Source organism: Hemiscyllium ocellatum, chromosome 1 (assembly GCF_020745735.1).
Source record: "Hemiscyllium ocellatum isolate sHemOce1 chromosome 1, sHemOce1.pat.X.cur, whole genome shotgun sequence".
Classification (NCBI taxonomy): domain Eukaryota; kingdom Metazoa; phylum Chordata; class Chondrichthyes; order Orectolobiformes; family Hemiscylliidae; genus Hemiscyllium; species Hemiscyllium ocellatum.
In genome coordinates, this window is record NC_083401.1 from 17,906,894 (window position 1) to 17,927,406 (window position 20,513).

Sequence of the window (20,513 nt, forward strand, 5' to 3'; positions counted from 1 at the left end):
TATGAAAAGCCGTTCAGAATCTTGAACACCATTAGATCCCCATTTAACCTTCACTGCTCTGAGGAGTACAATCACAGCTTCTCCACAGTACTGGGGATCCTTCACTCTGCAATCATTCACCCTCAACCTGCACCTTCACCAAGGTCATCCACATGACAAGTGTGATGCCCAGAATCTGACACAATACTCAAGCAAGGCAAACAGGTCAAACAAAGCATCAGGTGACTCCATGTTGGCATCACACAATTACTGGGCAATTGTTATCTTCAATTACTACAAACCTTACCATGTGCCCATCAGATTTAATGGTGTTATCATCACTGAATTCCACACCATCAAAATCTTGGGGTTACTATTAACCAGAAACTCAATGTACCAATCAACCCCACAGTCCCATGGCTGAACATTTCAACTCCCCCTCCCACTCTGCTGAGGACACACAGGTTCTGGGTCTCTGCCATCACCACTCCCTTAACACTCAATGCCTGGAGGAAGAATGCCTCATCTTCCGCCTCAGGACCCTGCAACCCCACGGCATCAATATGGACTTCACCAGTTTCCTCATTTCCCCTCCCTACCTTACCCCAGTTCCAACCTTCCAGCTCAGCACCTGCCTCATGACCTGTCCTACCTGCCAATCTCCCTTCCCACCTACTCGCTCCACCCTCCCCCTGACCTATCACCTTCACCCCCACTTCCATCCACCAATCACACTCTCAGCTACCTTTCCCCCAGCCCCATCCCCCTCCCATTTATTTCTCTATTTCCAAGGCTCCCAACCTTATACCTGATGAAGGGCTTTTGCCCGAAACATCGATTTTCCTGCTCCTCAGATGCTGCCTGACCTGCTGTGCTTTTCAAGCACCACTCTAATCTTGACCCTACATATGAATACAACAGCGATGCTTCCATTTCCCCACACGATATAGTGACTAGGTCCCCTCCTGCCTCCCTAAAGCCAGTCCAACATGTACAAGACCATGAGTGTAGCTGAATACTTCCCACTTGTCTGGATATGTACAGCTCCAAAAACACACAAGAAGAGTGATAGAGTCATAGAGATAGCACAGAAACAGACCCTTCAGTCCAACTCGTCCATGCAGACCAGATATCCCAACCCAATCTAGTCTCACCTACCAGCACTTGGCCCATATCCCTCCAAACTCTTCCTATTCATATACCCATCCAGATGCCTTTTAAATGTTGCAATTGTACCAGACTCCACCACTTCCTCTGGCAGCTCATTCCATACACATACCACCCTCTGTGTGAAAAAGTTGCCCCTTAGGTCTCTTTTATATCTTTCCCCTCTTACTCTAAACACATGCTCTCTAGTTCTGGACTCCCCGACCCCAGGGAAAAGACTTTGTCTGTTTACCCTATCCATGCCCCTCATAATTTTGTAAACCTCTATCAGGTCACCTCTCAGCCTCTGATGCTCCTGGGAAAACAGCCCTAGCCTATTCAACCTCTCCCTGTAGCTCAAATCCTCCAACCCTGCCAACATCCTTCTAAATCTTTTCTGAACCCTTTCAAGTTTCACAACATCTTCCCGATAGGAAGGAGACCAGAATTGCACGCAATATTCCAACAGTGGCCTAACCAATGTCCTGTACAGCCTCAACATGACCTTCCAACTCCTGTGCTCAATACGCTGACCAATAAAGGAAAGCATACCAAATGCCTTCATTAGTATCCTATCTACCTGCGACTTCACTTTCAAGGAGCTATGAACCTGCACTCCAAGGTCTCTTTGTGCATCAATCCTTCCTAGGACTTTACCATTAAGTGTATAAGTCCTTCTAAGATTTGCTTTTCCAAAATGCAGCATGTCATATTTATCTGAATTAAACTCCTTCTCTGTAGCTGGAACACCAGATTCTGCATTCCGTTCTATTACCCTGATGTACTTATAAAAGATAAGTACATGGATCGCATGCTAATCAAAAGTTTTCACTGTATCTGCATACAAGTGACAATAATAAATTAAACACACCATTCTGATTTGGGAATACTGTGCATCATTGCTCCTTCACAGTCTATACAATACCCACAGTGTGGAAAGAGGCCATTTGGCCCAATGCGTCCACACCAGTCCTCTGCAGGGCATCGCACCCAGATCTATCTCCATAGCCCTGGATTTCTCATGGATCACACAGCTAACCTACGCATCCCTGAACATTATGGGCAATTGAGCATGGCCAATCCACCAAACCTGCGCTGTGGGAGGAAAGACTGTGGTGCTGGAAGAGCAGAGCCAATCAGGCAGCATCCAAGGAGCAGGAGCATTGTCGTTTCAAGCATAAGCTCTCCATCAGGAATGAGGCTTGTTGGCCAAGGGGGCTGGGAGATAAATGGAAGGGGGTGAGGCTGGGTGGAAAGGTAGCTGGGAATTCAATAGGTAGATGAACATGGGTGTGAAAGTGATAGGTCGGAGGGATGGTGGAGCGAATAGGTGGAGAGGTAGGACCTTTCAAGAGGGCGGTGCCAAGGTGGAAGGTTGGGACTGCAATAAGATTGGGGGGGAGGGGTAATGGGGAAAACTGGTGAAATCCACATTGATCCCAGGTGGTTGAAGGGACCCAAGGTGGAAGATGAAGCATTCTACCTCCAAGTTTTGGGTGGTTAGAGTTTGGTGATGGAGGAGGTCCAGCTCCTGCATGCCTTTGTGGAGTGGGAGGGTGAGTTAAAGTGTTCAGCCAAAGGGCAGTGGGGTTGTTTAGTTTGGGTGTCCTACACATGTTCTTTGAAATGATCTGCAACTTGGCATCTTGTCTCCCCAATATAGAGGAAACCACATCGGGTACAACGGATACAGTAGATGAGGTATATGAAAGTTCAGGTAAATCGCTGTCAGATGCAAAAGGAACCTATAGGGCCTTGGACAGAGATTGGGGGGGTGGGGGTGGGGTGGGGGGGGATGTGGGCGCAAACTTTGTACTTCTTGTGGTGACAGGGGAAGGTGCTGGGAGGAAATGGTAGGTAGGTGGGGGTGTGGACCTGACAAGGTAGTCGTGGAGGGAATACTTTCTCTGAAACGCAAATAGGGATGGGGAGGCAAATATATCTCTGGAGGTGGGGTCTGTTTGTAGGTTGTGGAAATGACAGACCATGACCCAAACTAAACAACCCCCCCGCCCTGTGGCTGAACACTTTAACTCACCCTCGCACTCCACCAAGAACATGCAGGTCCTGAGCCTCCTCCATCACCAAACCCTAACCACCCGATGCCTGGAGGAAGAACGCCTCATCTTCCGCCTTGGGACCCTCCAACCACACTAGGTCAATGTGGATTTCACCAATTTCCCCATTTCCCCTCCCCAATCCTATCCCAGTCCCAAACTTCCAACTTGGCGCTGCTCTCTTGAACAGTCTTACCTGTCCATCTTCCTTTCCACCTATCCGCTCCACCCTCCCCCCCCCACCTACTTATTGCATTCCCAGCTACCTTCCCCAGCCCACCCCTCCTCCCATTTATCACTCAGTCCCCTTAAGCCAGCAGCCTCATTCCTAATGAAGAGCTTAAGCTCGAAATGTCGACTCTACTGCTTCTTGGATGCTGTCTGACCTATTGTGCTTTTCCAGTACCACACTCTTTAACTCTGATCTCCAGCATCTGCAGTCCTCATTTTCTCCTTCTGTGGGAGGAAACCCACACAGACATGGGGAGAATGTGCAAAGCCCACACAGTCAGTTGCCCAAAGGTGGGATTGAACTTGGGTCCTTGATGCTATGAGGCAGTAGTGCGAACCACTAAAGCCACCATGCTGTTACCGGGTCAAAATCCTGGAAGGACATCCCTAACAGTACTCGGGGTATCCCTACTCTATATGATTGGTAGCAGTTCAAGAAAACAGCTTACCACCATGTTCTCAGGGTGCATTTGACATGAGCAATAAATGCTGGTCTTACCAGCAATGTTCGTGTGTTTGAATGAATAAAGATGCTGAGGCATAATCAGAGCATTATAAAGATCTAGTATAACTTATTTTTTTCACTCATTACATTGTTATCGGCCTCATCAACTTGCCCCTCCAGCTATGGGAAGTGGTTACATTGGCAAAGCCACTGGACCAGTGAGTTAGAGGCCCAAGCTATTATTGTGAGGGAGCTTCAAATTCCAACATTGCAGATGGTAAAATTTCTGTTCAACACCAAAAAGAATTCTGGAACTTAAAGTTGGCCTGGTGGCAGCCATATAATCAATGTCAATTGTAAAAAACTCACCCAGCTCAGCAAGCTGCTCACATTAAACAGTAAATGTTGGCCTTGAATGAATAAAAAGATGTGTGTACCTTACTTTTTCTATTTTCAACACCATTTAAAATTGTATCATAGAGATTATATTTCCACTCCTTCCTATCACAATGCATCATTTCACAGTTCTCATCATTAATCTTTTGAATATCTTCTCACACATTACCCACTCCACACTCAGTCCTCATCACTCAAAGATTCTCAATCTACATATCAGCATGATCATGAAGTTGACCCCATTTCTTGTTTTTTTTCACACTGACTCATCCGTGTGAAACTAGAACTAGGGGGCACAGCCTCAAAATAAGGGGGAGCAAATTTAGGACTGAGTTGAGGAGGAATGTCTTCACCCAGAGGGTTGTGAATCTGTGGAATTCCCTGTCCAGTGAAGCAGTTGAGGTGACCTCGTTGAATGTTTTTAAGGCAAAGATTGATAGATTTTTGAACAGTTAAGGAATTAAGGGTTATGGTGAACAGGCAGGTAATTGGAGCGTAATCCATGAAAAGATCAGCCATAATCTTACTTAATGGCAGAGCAGGCTCAAGGAGCCCGATTGCACGGTCCTCCACAGTTGAGTAGAAGAACCCCTACAGTATGGAAACATGCCATTTGGCTCAACAAGTCCACACTGACCCATTCCCCTACCCTATTGTGCTGCATTTCCCTTGAAGGATGCACCAATTTGGCATAGTCAACTCACCTAACCTGCAAGTCTTTAGACTACGAGGAGAAACCCGCACAAAAACAGGAAGAATGTGAAAACTCTATATAGGCAGCCACCTGAGGCCGGACTTGAACCCATGTCCCCAGTAGCTGTGAGATAGTATTGCTAACTACTGAGCCACCACACCACCCATCAGGGGCGGTATCCATGTTTTTGTTTTCTACAGGCAGTCAGTGTCCCTAGCCCTCAATGACAACAATTGTACAAGCGAAACAACTCTTCAAAAGTTGAGAAATGCCTTGAGACGTGTGATGGTCATTAAAAGCACTATGGAAATGCAAGCCTTCTTTTGTGTACAAAGTCTAAATCAGCAGCATGTGGTAATTCAATAAAGTCAAATATAATTACCCTGAAAAACACACACATCTTCAATCTTAAAAGAAGTCACACCACTCTAATAATTAATTAGCAAACACAGGCTTCTAACAAGTTTATAAATATTTGATTTCATTGCTTGTCATGCTTTGTTAAATTGTAATAAACAGCTTATAAAAGATAGAAGGGGCTGTTCTGATATTGTATCACAGCTGTAAAGGCTGCTTTCACTTTTCCTCCATGTCAGGACCAGTTCATTCCTACTGAAGTTACTTTTGTCAGGTTAGAAGAACTGCCAGTAAACTCTCAGCTGATTCGTCAGGGAGCTGGTTGGGAGAGTTCATCGGAACATGGGAATTAAGAGCAGGAGTTGGCAATTCAGCCTGCTCCACCATTTATCACAAGCATGGCTGATCTTATCCTGATCTCAACTCCACCTTCCTGCCTGCTCCCCATAGTCCTTTATCCTGCTTTTCATATCTGTTTATTTTTTTAAGCTGTTGATTGATTCTGCATGGACTGCACTCTGGAGGTTCAGCGCCTGTAACTGTAAAGGGAATGGTTTTCAGGGTCTGGGCAGTAAATGTGTAAATGGGAGTGCTTGGGCTCAGGGGGATCACACCTCAGTGTTACTGGCTGCTGCATCTGATCGCGGGGGAATCTCCATTCAAAACCTACAATTTTTTTTCGTCTGTGCAAGAAGGAGGCTGCTCGGCCTGACAGACTTCATCTATTTCTGATGATGGAGTACGGTGCTGAGGACAGGGTGGCTAGCTCAGGTGGGTTGGTGATGGATTTATAATACCATACAGCATTCCCGTAGTGGCTGGGGTTACCATGAAAGACTCTCCTTCTCAAACTCTTCCCATTGCCTGAGGTGTAGTAGCCCTTAGGTTAAAAACGCCACCAATTTCTCTCGAATGAGAGAGTTGAAATATGGTAACCTTACCTTCATTAGAATCCAGCAAAGAAGGAATTTTTAAAATATGTAGACAATTGAAGAACATCAATGCAAGCTGGAAAGGTTTCTACATGCTTGCAAAAATGAAACATTTGGCTAAGCTGAATGAGGATCTACTGTGGACAGGATCAAGGAAATTTAAAATGTGGAATAGATAAACGGCAGAGAAGCTGAATAGTAACTTTGTGTGTGTTCTTTTGAGGAAAATATAAGAAATCACACAGAACTAGAGATCCAAAGGACTAGGGAGATTGACGAGCTGAAGGAAATGAATATTAGTTGGTTAAACTGATAGAAGCAGGTTGAATTGAGAAATTAAAACAGGGTTGAAAGTTGACACATTACTGAGACCTGATGGTCTACATCACGTCATTTTGGAGGAGATGTCTATATAAATAATATTGGTGATCAGCTTCCAAAATTGTATCTATTTTAGAAGATTCCTTCAATTTGGAAGCTGGTAAATGTCACCTAATTCTTTAAAAAGGGATTAAAAGACAAAACAGGGAACTACAGACCTGATATCATTTCTTCCAGAGTCAGGAAAATGCAAGAATCACTGATAAAAGAAGCAATGAATGGACACTTGGATTAAACTAATATGATTAGGTACAGTCAGCATGGATTTGCGAATGGGAAATTGTGCTTGATGAGGCTGTTACTAACAAAATTGGTAAAGGGGAACTGATGCGCATTGTACATGTCAATGATTTGGGTGTAGGGACCAAATGTAATATTTCCAAATTTGCAAATGATACAAAGCAAAGTTGGAATAAGTGTTGTGAGAAAGATGCAAAGTGCCTTCAGGATCAGGTTTGGCAATGGGCAAGGTCATGGCAGATAGAATACAATGTGACAAAAATGTTAAGCTGTCCACTTTGGTAAGGCAAACAGATGTATTTCTTAAATAGTAAGAGGTTGGGAAGTGTAGGATGTACAAAGGGACCAAGGTATCGTGTCTGTAAGTCACTGAAGGCTAACATGCAGGTGTAAGTGGGCAATGCAGATGCTGGAGATCAGAGTCAAGATTAGGGTGGTGCTGGAAAAGCACAGCAGATCAGGCAGCATCCGAGGAGCAGGAAAAATCGACGTTTTGGGCAAAAGCCCTTCATCAGGAATGAGGCCTCATTTGATTTTTCCTGCTCCTTGGATGCTGCCTGACCTACGATTCTTTTCCAGCACCACTCTAATCTTAACATGAAGGTGCAGCATGCACTTAGGAAGGCTAATGGAATGTTAGTATCTATCACAAGAGGATTTCAGTACAAAAGTAGTGATGTCTTGTTTTGATTATTTAGAAGCTTGGTTAGACCACACCTGGAGTAATATGTGCAATTTTGGTCTCCTTACTTCTGAAAAGATATTATTGGTATGTCTATGGAATGAGCTACCAGGGGAAGTGGTGGAGGTAAGTACAATTGCAAAATTTAAAAAGCAGCTGGATGGATATATGAATAGGAAGGGTTTAGAGAGACATGGGTCAAGTGCTGGCAAATGGGACTAGATTAGGTTAGGATATCTGGTTGGCATGGATGAGTTGGACCGAAGGGTCTGTTTCTATGCTGTATATCTCTATGACTCTGTGCTATGTGGGGAGTGCAATGAAGGGTAATTGGGATTGTTCCCATGTTGGTGAGACTGTCATATGATCAAAGGTTAGGAAACTGAGCCTGTAGAATTTAGTTGGATGAGACACTGAGCCTGTAGAGTTTAGTAGAATGAGAGGGGATTGCACTGAAAACTACACAATAGTGAAAGGAACAAACAGAATTAATACGGTTAAGATGTTTCGCCTCATTCTGGGGTCTAGAATGAGGACGCCCAATTTTATATACTGTTTAGGGTCAAGGAGAGGAAATATTTTTAAAATTCTGAGGTTTGTGAATCTTTAGAATTCTCTACCCCAGAGGGCAGTTCAGTATTTGTGTATATTTGAAGGAGAGATGGATGGATTTCAGATTACCAATGGCAGAATTGCTTCTGGGGACACTGTATTTAAAACATCAGTGTTTGATGAGTTATGATGATTCTAAATGGCAGAATAACTTCAAAGTGGTGAATAGCCTACTCCTGTTCCTACGTTTGCGGAAACTAGAGTGGCTGGCATTGTTCTCCTCATTGTCAAAAGGTTAACTTACGGAGCAATTCAAAAGCATGAAAGCATTTTGCTTATGTAAATGAGGAGAAACTGTTTCCACAAGAAATAGGATCCATGCAATGGGAGAAAATTAATTTGAGTTTATGAGCCAAAGCACTAGAGATGAGGGAAATTATTTATGCAGCAAATAACTGTGATCAGAAGTGCACTGACTGGAAAAAAGATTCATCAACAACTTTCAAATAAAAGAAAACTTTGCATTTATGTCATGCCTTTCACAACATCAATGCAACTCAAAGGTTTTCCCAATGAATTCTGATTTTGAAGCATCTTAATATTATCATGTGGGAAAGAAGGTAGACAGTTTGTGAACAATTAGTCAACAAAGTCAGGTACAATTACAGTGTTAAAAGGCATCTGATGAGTACGTGAATAGGAAGGGTTTAGAGCAATATAGACAAATGAGATTAGATTAATTTAGGATACCTGATCTGCATGGACGGGTTGGACCAAAGACTCTGTTTCAATGTTGTACGGTTCAATGACTCTATGGCTCCAAGTAGCAATATGACAATGGCTATAACCAATATTGAAAGAGGGATAACATTGACCAGAAAGATATTTTGATACAGGCTTGAAAAGGTCCCAAATTGGAAGGTAATGGGGAAAAGACAGGGGTGTAGAACTAATTGGATAAATTATTCAGGAAGCAGGATGGCTCAGTGGTTACCTCTGCTGCCTCACAAAACCAGAGTACCCAGGTTCAATTCCAGCCTCAGGTGATTGCCTGTGTGGAGTTTGCACATTCTCCCCGTGTCTGTGTGAGTTTTCTCCAGGTGCTCTGGCTTTCTCCCACTTTCCAAATATGTGTAGGTTAGGTGGAATGGCCATGCTAAATTACCCCATGGTGTTTAGGTATGTGGACTAGGTGGATTAGCCATGGGAAATACAGGGATAGGATAGGGGAGTGAGATGCTCTTTGGAAGGTCAGTGTGGACTTGTTAGGCCAAATGGCCTGATTCCATACTGTAGGGATTCTATGGAATAGAACATAGAACATAGAAAAGTACAGCACAGAAGAGGCCCTTAGGCCCATGATGTTGTGTCGAGACTTAATCCTAATGTAAAATATAGTTACTTAACCTATGCTCCCCTCAACTCACTGTTATCCATGAGCATGTCCACCAATTGCTTAAATGTCCCCAGTGACTTTGCTTCCACCACCACCGCTGGCAACGCATTCCATGCATTCACAACTCTCTGTGTAAAGAACCTACCTCTGATGTCCCCTTTATACCTTCTTCCTAATACTTCTCATACCAGTCAATCCTCCCAACGGGGAAAAGTCTCTGGCTATTGACTCTATCTATTCCTGTCATTATTTTGTATACCTTGATCAAGTCTCCTCTCTTCCTCCTTCTCTCCTGAGAGAAAAGTCTGAGCTTATTCAACCTTTCTTCATAAGGCAAGCCCTCCAGTCCAGGCAGCATCCTGGTTAACCTCTGAATCTTTCCTATAGTAGGGTGACCAGAATTGGACACAATATTCCAAGTGTGGTCTCACCAGGGACTTGTAGAGTTGCAGCAAAACCTCACGGCTCTTAAACTCCATACCCCTGTTAATGAAAGCCAAAACACCATATGTTTTCTTAACAACCCTATCCACTTGGGTGGCAACTTTGAGGGATCTATGCACTTGCATACCCAGATCCCTCTATTCCTCCACACTGCCAAGAATCCTGTCTTTAATCCTATATTCAACATTCGAGAGTTCGACCTTCCAAAAGGTCGGCACGGTGCCACAGTGGTTAGCACTGCTGCCTCACAGCGCCAGGGACCTGGGTTCAATTCCCGCCTCAGGCGACTGACTGTGTGGAGTTTGCACATTCTCCCCGTGTCTGTGTGGGTTTCCTCCGGGTGCTCCGGTTTCCTCCCACAGTCCAAAGATGTGCAGGTCAGGTGAATTGGCCATGCTAAATTGCCCGTAGTGTTAGGTAAGGGGTAAATGTAGGGGTATCGGTGGGTTGCGCTTCGGCGGGTCGGTGTGGACTTGTTGGGCCGAAGGGCCTGTTTCCACACTGTAAGTAATCTAATCTAATCTTATCAAAATGCATCACTTCGCACTTATCCATGTTGAACTTGGGCATCTGCCATTTCTCAGCCCAGCTCTGCATCCTGTCTATGTCGTGCTGCAGCTTGCAGTAGCCCTCTATATTATCGACGACACCTATAACCTTTGTGTCATGTGCAAATTTACTAACCCACCCCTTAACATCCTCATCCAAGTCATTTATAAAAACTATTATAAAAAAACACTGAATGGCCTCCTGCTGTTATGTCTGTTTCTATGATTTGATAAGAATCTGCAAATCCACAAAGATAAAGGCTGATCCTGGTATTTGATTTGCTCTGATTCCTCCTTTTGTGGAAAACTTTGAGGTAGATCGTTGCAGAACAGCCAGCAGTGTTAGAGCACTGGACTCTATTGACAGAGTCCAGAATGCTTTGTGGGGTTTCACCCTGTTTGAAAGGTTTGTTCATCTGGCTTGAAACTTCACCAAAATGCACAGAACATCACACCACAGCAAATTCAAGTATGTAATTGCATTTATATAACAACATTCACATGCAGTAAAATACCCCAAAAGCTTTTCACTGGAGTATGATCAGACAATATATATGATTGAGCCACATAAAGATGTATCCTTATATGTAAAGAAAATGGTTACCCCATTGGATGACAGTGGAGAAACATCAGAGTCGGCTAGTTTCATAATCTGTGTCAAGGAGTGTAAACTGGTTGATAAGAATGTGATAGGAGAGCTTACCTTTTGTCACAATCGTACAGGATACTGTTTGCCCACCAGGATGTCAATGGAGTTCATATGACACAATGGGTAGTGTCTCTGCCTCTAAACAAGAAGGTTTGCTTCCAAGCTCCATCTAAGAATGAAGGCCAAGGAATGTAGGACCCACTACTCTGAGGAACTCCTGCAGCGAGGTGACTGACCTCCTACAGCCACAACCATCTTCCTTTGTGGCAGGTATGACTCCAACCAGCGGAGAGTTTGCCCCCTGATACCCACTGATTCCCAATCTTGCTCAGTCTGCTTACTGCCTCCTGCATCCAACCAGAGAGCCTAAGGAGAAGAAGTTTATCTCGGAATGATCAGAGGAATGAGACTTCAGTTGTGAAGAAAGATTGGGGACGATGGGACTGGTTTCCTTGGACAGGAGAAGACGATGAGAAGATTTGATAGAAGTTTTCAGAGTCAGGAGGAGACCAGACAGAGTGGATGGGGGTGGAAATGTTCCCACTCATAAATGGATCAAGAGCCAGAGGGCACTGTTTTAAATTGTTTTACAAAGGAAGCAAATGCAAAGTGAGAGGAAACCTTTTCACACAGCAAGTATCTAAGTTATGGAATGCACTGCCTGGAAATATGGTTGGGGACACATTGAATCGAAGCATTGGATGATGACTTGAACAGAAATAAAATGCAGGGTTATGAGGAAAAGGCAGGAGATTTGATACGATTTGATTTGATTTATTATTGTCACGTATCGAGATACAGTGAAAGGTATTGTACTGTGTTCCAACCAGACAAATCATACCTTACATAAGTGCATCAGGGTAATAGAACAGAATGCAGAATATAGTATTACAGCTACAGAGAAGCTGCAGAGAAAGATCACTTCTAATATATGAGAGATCCATTTATGAGTCTGATAACAACAGGCAAGAAGTTTTCTTAAATCTGTTGGTAAGTGTTTTCAAAATGCTGTATCTTCTGCCTGATGGGAGAGGGTGGAAGAGAGTACCACCGGAGTGGGAGGGGTCTTTGATGAGGTTGGGTGTTTCCCTGAGGCAGTGGGAAGTGTCAACAGAAGGAAGGTTTGTGTTTGTGATGGACTGAGCTGTGTTCACGACTCTGTAATTGATCTTGGGCAAAGCAGTTGCCATACCAAGCTGTGATGCATCTGGATAGGATGCTTTCTGTGGTGCATCAATTAAAATTTGATGAGAGTCATTGTGGAATTGCGGAATTTCCTCAGCCTTTCTGTGAACTTTCTTGATTGTAGCATCGACCTGAATGGACCAGGGCAGATTGTTGGTGATATTTACTCTCAGGAATGCGAAGCTTCTGACCACCTCCATCTCAGCACCATTGATACAGACAGGGGTGTGTCTCCACTCTGCTTCCTGAACTCAAAGACCAGCTCCTTCATCTTGCTGACATTGAGAAAAATACTTTTTTCTTTACACTATGCTTTCTATCTTCTTCCTGTACTCTGTCTCGTTGTTGTTTGAGATCCAACCCACGACGGTGGTGCCATTGGCAAACATGTAAATTAAGTTACCACAGGATTTGGCCACACAGTCGTGACTGTATAAGGAGTACAGTAAGGAGCTGAATACACAGCCTTGCAGGGCACAGGCTTTAAGGATTATCGTGGAGGATGTGTTGCTACCTATTCTTCCTGATCGTGGTCTGCAGGTCAGGAAGTCGAGGATCCAGTTGCAGAGTGCAAGGTCTTGGAGTTTGGAAATGAGATTAATTGGAATTGTATTGTTGAAAACGAAACTGAAGTCAGTAAATAGGAATCTGACATAGGTGTCCTTGTTATTGACATGATGCTGAAATATTAAGAACTGGTGTAGACACAATGGGTTGAATAGCCTCCTTCAATACTGAAATACACCTGTGATTCTGTGAATTATCTTGTATCCTCTGTACTCACCAGTTTGAAACTTCCACAAAGTAAATATTTTGTTCCTGTCTTTCTGATTGAGCACATGCATCATGAACCTTTGTTTAGCTATGGATTTTCAGACTCCTACAAGAAGATATTGCAAGCCTCAATATAGCCATTTAATGGCTCGGACAAGGAGCTTTTACAGCAAGATCATTTTAATGCTATTTCCTTCAAGTAAAACCCTTATCTTACCTCTGGCCATTGCTCATTGCTGCATGATGCAATTATTTCTCAGTGACGTTTTATTTGACTTCCGAACATATGTTTCTACTTAATTCATGTCCAGAAGTCCTGGTTATGTTGTCTGTTATTTATAGGGGATAAATGCTGTTGTATACAGCAGGAACTGTGCACTGTTTTCTGCTAGTAACTCCTCTCAGGTTCAGAGTCAAATCAAAATGGGCATTTTTAAAAATTACAGACCAGAGGAAACCTGACCACATTGGCTTACTGTGATTCAGAGCAGAGGAGGTTTTTCTGGTGTTCAGGTACATATGTATTCCACAATCTACCCCACAAAAACAGATTATGTGCTGGTGTTTTTCTTGCTGTTTATCAGAACTTACTATGTGCAAACTTCCAACACCACATTTCCAACACCACAAATGATGGCTGCCATTTATAAAAAAAAACTTCACCGGCTGAAGAACTCTTGCAGAGGACTTGAGGTCGTGGAAGGTGCTGCAAAAATGCTAGATTTTTTTTGTCTTTGAATCAGTGACTGAACAGAATTAGCACCAGGGACAAAGGGTTAAGGGTGGTCCTGAGAGTTAGCAGATCTTACCTTGCCCTTGTCAAAGTATTCAATGATTTTGTTGTACAAGTTCTCTTTCAGTTGCCGCTGTGTCTGAAAGCCCTGGAAATCCTGGATATGCAAGGCAAATTGATCATCGGTCCACTAGGTACAAAATCAAAACAATAAGAAACTGTTTAGTACAGAGTCTTGAATGCTGCTTCCATCTAGTTTATCGCTGAACAGGAAGGTCTGTCATATTCATCTCTCTACCCAAATTCCCTCCACATTTTTACTGCAGATCCCACCTCGATTGTTACACACACTTTCAGATTCTGTACGTCCAGACAGATAAATTAGCCCTGGAGGTGCAGAAAGCATATTTTTACCAGGAGCATAGCAGAGGAATATGATAGCATAGCGGCATTGTCACTGGACTCGTAAACCATGGATCCAGCTAATGTCTTGGGGACATGGGTTCACACCCCAAGGTAGGATTTAAACTCAATTCAGCAAGACTGATAATGCAATAAGCAACATAAATTGCTTGCTATGCTTTCTAACCCACATCAATGTGGTGCACTCCAAATGGCCCTCTGAAATGGCTAAGTAAACCACTCAGTCCAATGATGGGTAACAATTGTTGGCTGTGTCAGTGATGGCCACCTCCCATAAAGAAGGGAAAGAAATAAAGGGTTACACCTTGGAGGCAAGTTGTATAAGCTCGGCTTATATTACATTTACATTCAGTGCCATTCAGGTAATCAACATGAGACAATTAAGATGATCCATTTGGGTTGTTACATGTTCCACCCTCAAAGTAAACTTCCCCAAGACAAGCAACTGAGAAAGTTGAGTGCACACAGATCTAATGTTAATACCAAAGTTGCCAGGTTTCACTGGACTGCACTGAGAGCAAGCATCCTGGCCAAATATTTTCCCTCATTCATGAAGAAGGGCTCATGCCCGAAACGTCGATTCTCCTGCTCCTTGGATACTGCCTGACCTGCTGCACTTTTCCAACAACACATTTTCAGCTCTGATCTCCAGCATCTGCAGTCCTCACTTTCTCCTCAAATATTTTCCAGACCTCCCATAAGGACTGCAGATGGCCAAGGCATCTGTTCCTCAACTTGAGACACAATTGTCTAACTTAGCATAGACGGAAATAGCAAATCAAAAGTGGCTTTTATTAAATGTAAGTAATGCCCACTTATTTAAAATTTAGTTAAAGTACTGCACTGTGAATTAAAGAATAATGGGGGGGGGGGGGGGAACATTCATCAGCAGAACTGATCTCCTTTCTTTCAGGAGTACAGCTAGCAAGGGGTTAAATGGCAACCCAAAGGAAACATCCATAGGACCATAGGAACAAGCCATTCAGCCCCTTGAGCCTGTTCCACCATTCAATGAGATCACAGCTATCTCCAGCCAAACTCCACACACCTGCCTTTGGCCCGTCTCCCTGAATACCCTCTGCTTAACAAAAAATGTAACTATCTCAGGATTAAAATTAACAACTGATCCAGCATTCACTGCCCTTTGTGGACGAGACTTCCAAACATCGACCACCCTCTGTGAATAGAAGTGCTTCCTAACACCTCTCCTGAACAGTCTGGCATGATCTGGCACTGATTCTCAGACTGTGCCCCCAAGTTCTGCAATCCTCAACCAGTAGAAATAGTTTCTCTTTATCTACTCTGATTTTTCCTGATAATATCTTGAAGACTTGGATCAGATCACCCCTTAACCGTCTACATACTAGAGAAGTCAGGTCTAATTTGTATAATGTCTCCTCATGTATTAATCCCTGAAGTCCAGGTATTATTCTTGTAAACCTATCCGACACTCCCGCCAAAGCCAATATATCCTTCCTAAGGTGTGGCACTCAGACCTGCTTACAGTCTCCAAGTGGGGTCTAACCAGGGGAGTGTATAACTGCAGCAAAACATCTGCATCCTTACATTTCGATCCTGTTGATATAAAGACCAGTGTTCCACTAGCCTTTGTGATTATTTTCTGCAGCTGTTCATGACACTTTAAACATTTATACTCGCGAACATCCAAGTCTCATTGGGCATCCACTATATTTAACTTCATACCATCAAAAAACTACTTTGATCCATCCTTGTCAGTGCAAAAAATAGATAACCTCTTACTTACTTTCATTATCCTTCATTTGCCACAGTTTTGCCAATTTTAATTAGATGATCAATACCCCTTTTAATTATATGCCTCAATTATATGAAACTTGAAAGGGTTCAGAAAAGATTTACAAGGATGTTGCCAGGGTTGGAGGGTTTGAGCTATAGGGGCAGATTGAATACGCTGGGGCTGTTTTCCCTGGAGTGTTGGAAGCTGAGGGGTGACCTTATAGAGGTTTATAAAATCATGAGGGGCATGGGTAGGGGAAATAGACAAGGTCTTTTCTCTGGGATTGGGGAGTTCAGGACTAGAGGACATAGGTTTAGAGGGGAAAAATTTAAAATAGACCCCCGCGGCAACGTTTTCACGCAGAGGGTGGTGCATGTATGGAATGAGCTGCCAGAGGAAGTAGTGGAGGTTTGTACAATTGCAACATTTAAAAGGCATCTAGATGGGTATATGAATAGGAAGAGTTTAGAGGCATATGGGCCAAGTGTTGGCAAATGGGAATAAATTAGGTTGGGATATCTAGTCAGCATGGACGAGTTCAGCTAAAAGATCTGTTTCCATCTCAATGACTCTATCTACACTGTCTGTAATACTACTTAACTTGGTGTCATCAGCAAAGTTGAATATATGACTTTTTATGCTATTAAGCAAACCATTAATAAATAAAGTGAATAACTGAGTGCCTAACACGGAACCTTGCGGAACACCACTGGTAACACCCTGCTAATTTGTGCAGTTACCCATTATCCCTACCACTCAACCTATTTCCCAGAAAGATTGGTAATATTCCCTCAATTCCATAGTCTTCAACCTTCGTTACCAGTCTCTTATGTGGGAATTTATCAAATGCCTTCTGGAATTCCACACAAACAACATCCACAGACATTCCCCTGTTCACTACCTTAGGCACCTCTTCAAAAAGTCAATGGGTTGTCAAGAATTATGCTGGTTCTCCCTGAATAATTGAAAATTTCAAGGAGTTCAGTTACCCCATCCTTGATTTTTGACTCTGACAAATTCTCCACCACAGACATTAGGCAAAACGGTCTGTAATTTTGTGGCCTTTCTCTTTCTCCCTTCTTAAAAGGTGGAGTGACATCAATATATTATTCACTGTCTCCAGTACACCTACCAGTCATTGAGGTGACCACTGGACACTTCACAGGTGGACTCTTAATAACCAGAGCTATCTGGGTATATATGAGACCATGGAAGAGAGGCAGGCAGCTAGGGTGACCATCTCCCCTAACTGCTACCTTATCCAACCAGAAATAGGATTAGGTGTAGACCTTTCAAAGGTTTTTCATGTATGCCATAGAAGGAGTGCATCCTGACTGGAGACAGTGTGGACTACAGATGCTGGAAAGTCAGAATCGATAAAGTATGGAGCTGGAATAAGCTCTGCAGGTCAAACAGCATCAGAGGAGCAAGGGAGTTGATGTTTCAGGTCATGACCCTTCATCAGGAACCTTTGGAAAGCTGGATTGTCCCATGAGAAGGGGGGATTGCGGAAGTTGTATTTTTGAGAGTAGAAGAACGAGGGATGATCTCATTGAAACACACTAAATTCTTACAGGGCTCAACAGGGTAGATGCAGGAAGTAGATTTACCCCTTCCTGCGGTTTCCAGAACCATTGGTCAGCGCGTTTGGTTGTTAACCGAAAGGTTGGTTGTATGAAACCACCCAGGAACAGAGTGATTGTTGCTCTCACTCCAACAGTTTCCTTTTGGGTTGCATGGTGGCTCAGTAGTTAGCACTGCTACCTCACAGCACCAGGGTCCCAGGTTCGGTTCCAGCCTCGGGTGACTGTCTGTGCGGAGTATGCACATTTTCCCTGCGCCTGTGTGGGTTTCCTTTGGGTGCTCTGGTCTCCTCCCATAGTCCAAAGATGCGCAAGTCAGGTTGATTGGCTATACTAAATTGCTCATAGTGTTAGGTGCATTAGTCAGAGGGAAATGGGTCTGAGTGGGTTACTCCTTGGAGGGCTGGTGTGGATTGTTGGGCCAAAGGGTCAGTTTCCACACTGCAGGGAATCTAATCTAGGGAACACAATTTCAGAGTGAGCGGTAGACCAGTTGGAATTGAGTTGCAGTTGGACTTCTTTACTTGGAAGGTAGTATATCTTCAGAAATCTCTACTTCAGAGGATGATGGAGGCTGAGTCATTCTTATTCAAGACAGAGACCAATAGATTTCCAGATAATTAAAAATATTAAGGGATATGGGAACAGTGCAGGACAATGACGTCAAAGTAGAAACATAGGGGTGACCTATTCCAGTGGCACACCAGGCATGATGGACTCCTGGTTCTATTTAAATATTCATCCAAAAGATGAGGGCATCACCGGCTATGTGAGCATTTATTACTATCCTTAATTGCCCAGAGGGCAAGTTAAGAGTCAACCACATTGCAGTGGGCCTGGAGTCACAAGTAGGCGAGACCAGGTAAAGATGGCAGTTTTCTTCCCAAAAGGAACGTTCGTGAACCAGATAGATTTTGCCGCCAACAACTGATTCATGGCCATCTTTGGATTCAATTCCAGCTTTTAAAATAAATTGAATTCAAATTCCGCTATCTACCATCACAGGATTCAAACCCAGGTCCCCAAAGCATTATGCCAGTCTCTCTGAATTAACAGTCCAGCAATAATACTGCTAGGCCACTACCCCACACCCCCACCACAGCTCCATGGTTCTTATGTGTCTTCCAGTCACTTGTTCTTTCAGTCCTATTTATACAAGACATTTAATTCCAATTATTAATTGGTGGCTGAAGTTGGGAAAAACTGAGAAGTGCATCCATATTTTCACCTTTAAAAAAAGTTGGATGCATTAATGCTGAGCGAAATCAGATATCAATTAGACCAAATACATTTATTTAATTACAAATAGTTCCCAAGCAATCTGACCCCCAAAAACATTATTTCTCAAAGCAACACTTTTAAATTAGTTTTCACTTTACCACAGATCCTGAGGGAAATTAAATTTAAATCTTGATGGTAAATGTTCGGTTGTTGAGTTATGTTTTCCCCTAATATTCACCTGTAATCCAATTTATTGATATTCAACGGAGCTCTGAGGAACTTTGATGAAATATCTGAAGTGAGTTGAAAAGATTTTGTATTTTGTTTGCCTCATTAATTCTATTCCCTTTGAACAGCTCACAGACAATCGAGGGCTGCTTTAATGCATGGTGTTTGAGAGGGGTACAACAAACACAACAACAGTTTGACTTGAGATACTACAGCAACCATGACCTCAAAGTTAACTACCAGAAGATTGTGGCTTCAATTGTATAGGGTGGCTCGTTCTTACCTGCCCTCTGATAAGTCTGAGCAAACCTCTCCGTTGTGTCAAACCTCAGTTGTGCCAGAACATAAGGAGGAGAAGACACTGTGGGTGGTGGTATTCTGAATTAGCCATGAGGATATATGAAATGGGCTGCTGGTGGAAGTGGTAGAGATGGATATAATTTCCAACGTTTCAAAGACATTTGGACAGGGACATGGATAGGAAAGTTTTAGAGGGTTGGAATACTGAATGGGGCTTGGACAGAGTTGATGTGGGGGAGATGTTTCCATTGGCAGGCAAGACAAGGACCCGAGGGCACAACCTTACAGTAAAGTGAAGACCCTTTAGAATGGAGATGAGGAGAAACTTGTTTAGCCAGAGAGTGGCGAATCTGTGGAATTCATTACCACAGAGGGCTGTGGAGGACAGGTCATTGAGTATATTCAAAACAGAGATAGATAAGTTCATGATTATCAAGGGGATCAAAGGGGAGACAGCGGGAAATTGGGGTTGAAAAACCTATCAGCCATGATTGAATGATGGACCAGACTCAATGGGCCAAATAGCCGAATTTCTGCTCCTATGGTCTTATGGTCTTAGGGTTATGAGCCAAATACAAGCAAATGGAAGTTCAATTTAGGAAATCTGGACACTATGGACTAGTTGGGTCAGAGATCTGTTTCCATACAATATGACTATGTGATTCTGGATTAGTGGTGCTGGAAGAGCACAGCAGTTCAGGCAGCATCCAACGAGCAGCAAAATCGATGTTTCGGGCAAAAGCCCTTCATGAGGAATAAAGGCAGTGAGCCTGAAGCGTGGAGAAATAAGCTAGAGGAGGGTGGGGGTGGGGAGAAAGTAGCATAGAGTACAATGGGTGAGTGGGGGAGGGGATGAAGGTGATAGGTCAGGGAGGAGAGGGTGGAGTGGATAGGTGGAAAAGGAGATAGGCAGGTAGGACAAGTCCGGACAAGTCATGGGGACAGTACTGAGCTGAAAGTTTGGAACTAGGGTGAGGTGGGGGGAAGGGGAAATGAGGAAACTGTTGAAGCCCACATTGATGCCCTGGGGTTGAAGAGTTCCGAGGCGGAGGATGAGGCGTTCTTCCTCCAGGCGTTTGGTGGTGAGGGAGCGGCGGTGAAGGAGGCCCAGGACCTCCATGGCCTCGGCAGAGTGGGAAGGGGAGTTGAAATGTTGGGCCACAGTTTTGCTTATTGTCTCC

General features: G+C 43.6%; 1 protein-coding gene across 2 annotated transcripts in view; it reads right to left on the reverse strand.

Moving 5' to 3' along the window:
- LOC132824791 (dedicator of cytokinesis protein 2-like) overlaps nt 1-20,513 on the reverse strand; it is a 1,235,709-nt gene that overhangs the window by 109,686 nt on the left and 1,105,510 nt on the right. For both annotated transcript variants that reach the window (XM_060839646.1, XM_060839560.1), the window contains exon 38: nt 13,898-14,011. In XM_060839646.1, the coding sequence (XP_060695629.1) occupies nt 13,898-14,011 (114 nt within the window). The remainder of the gene's footprint in view (nt 1-13,897; nt 14,012-20,513) is intronic.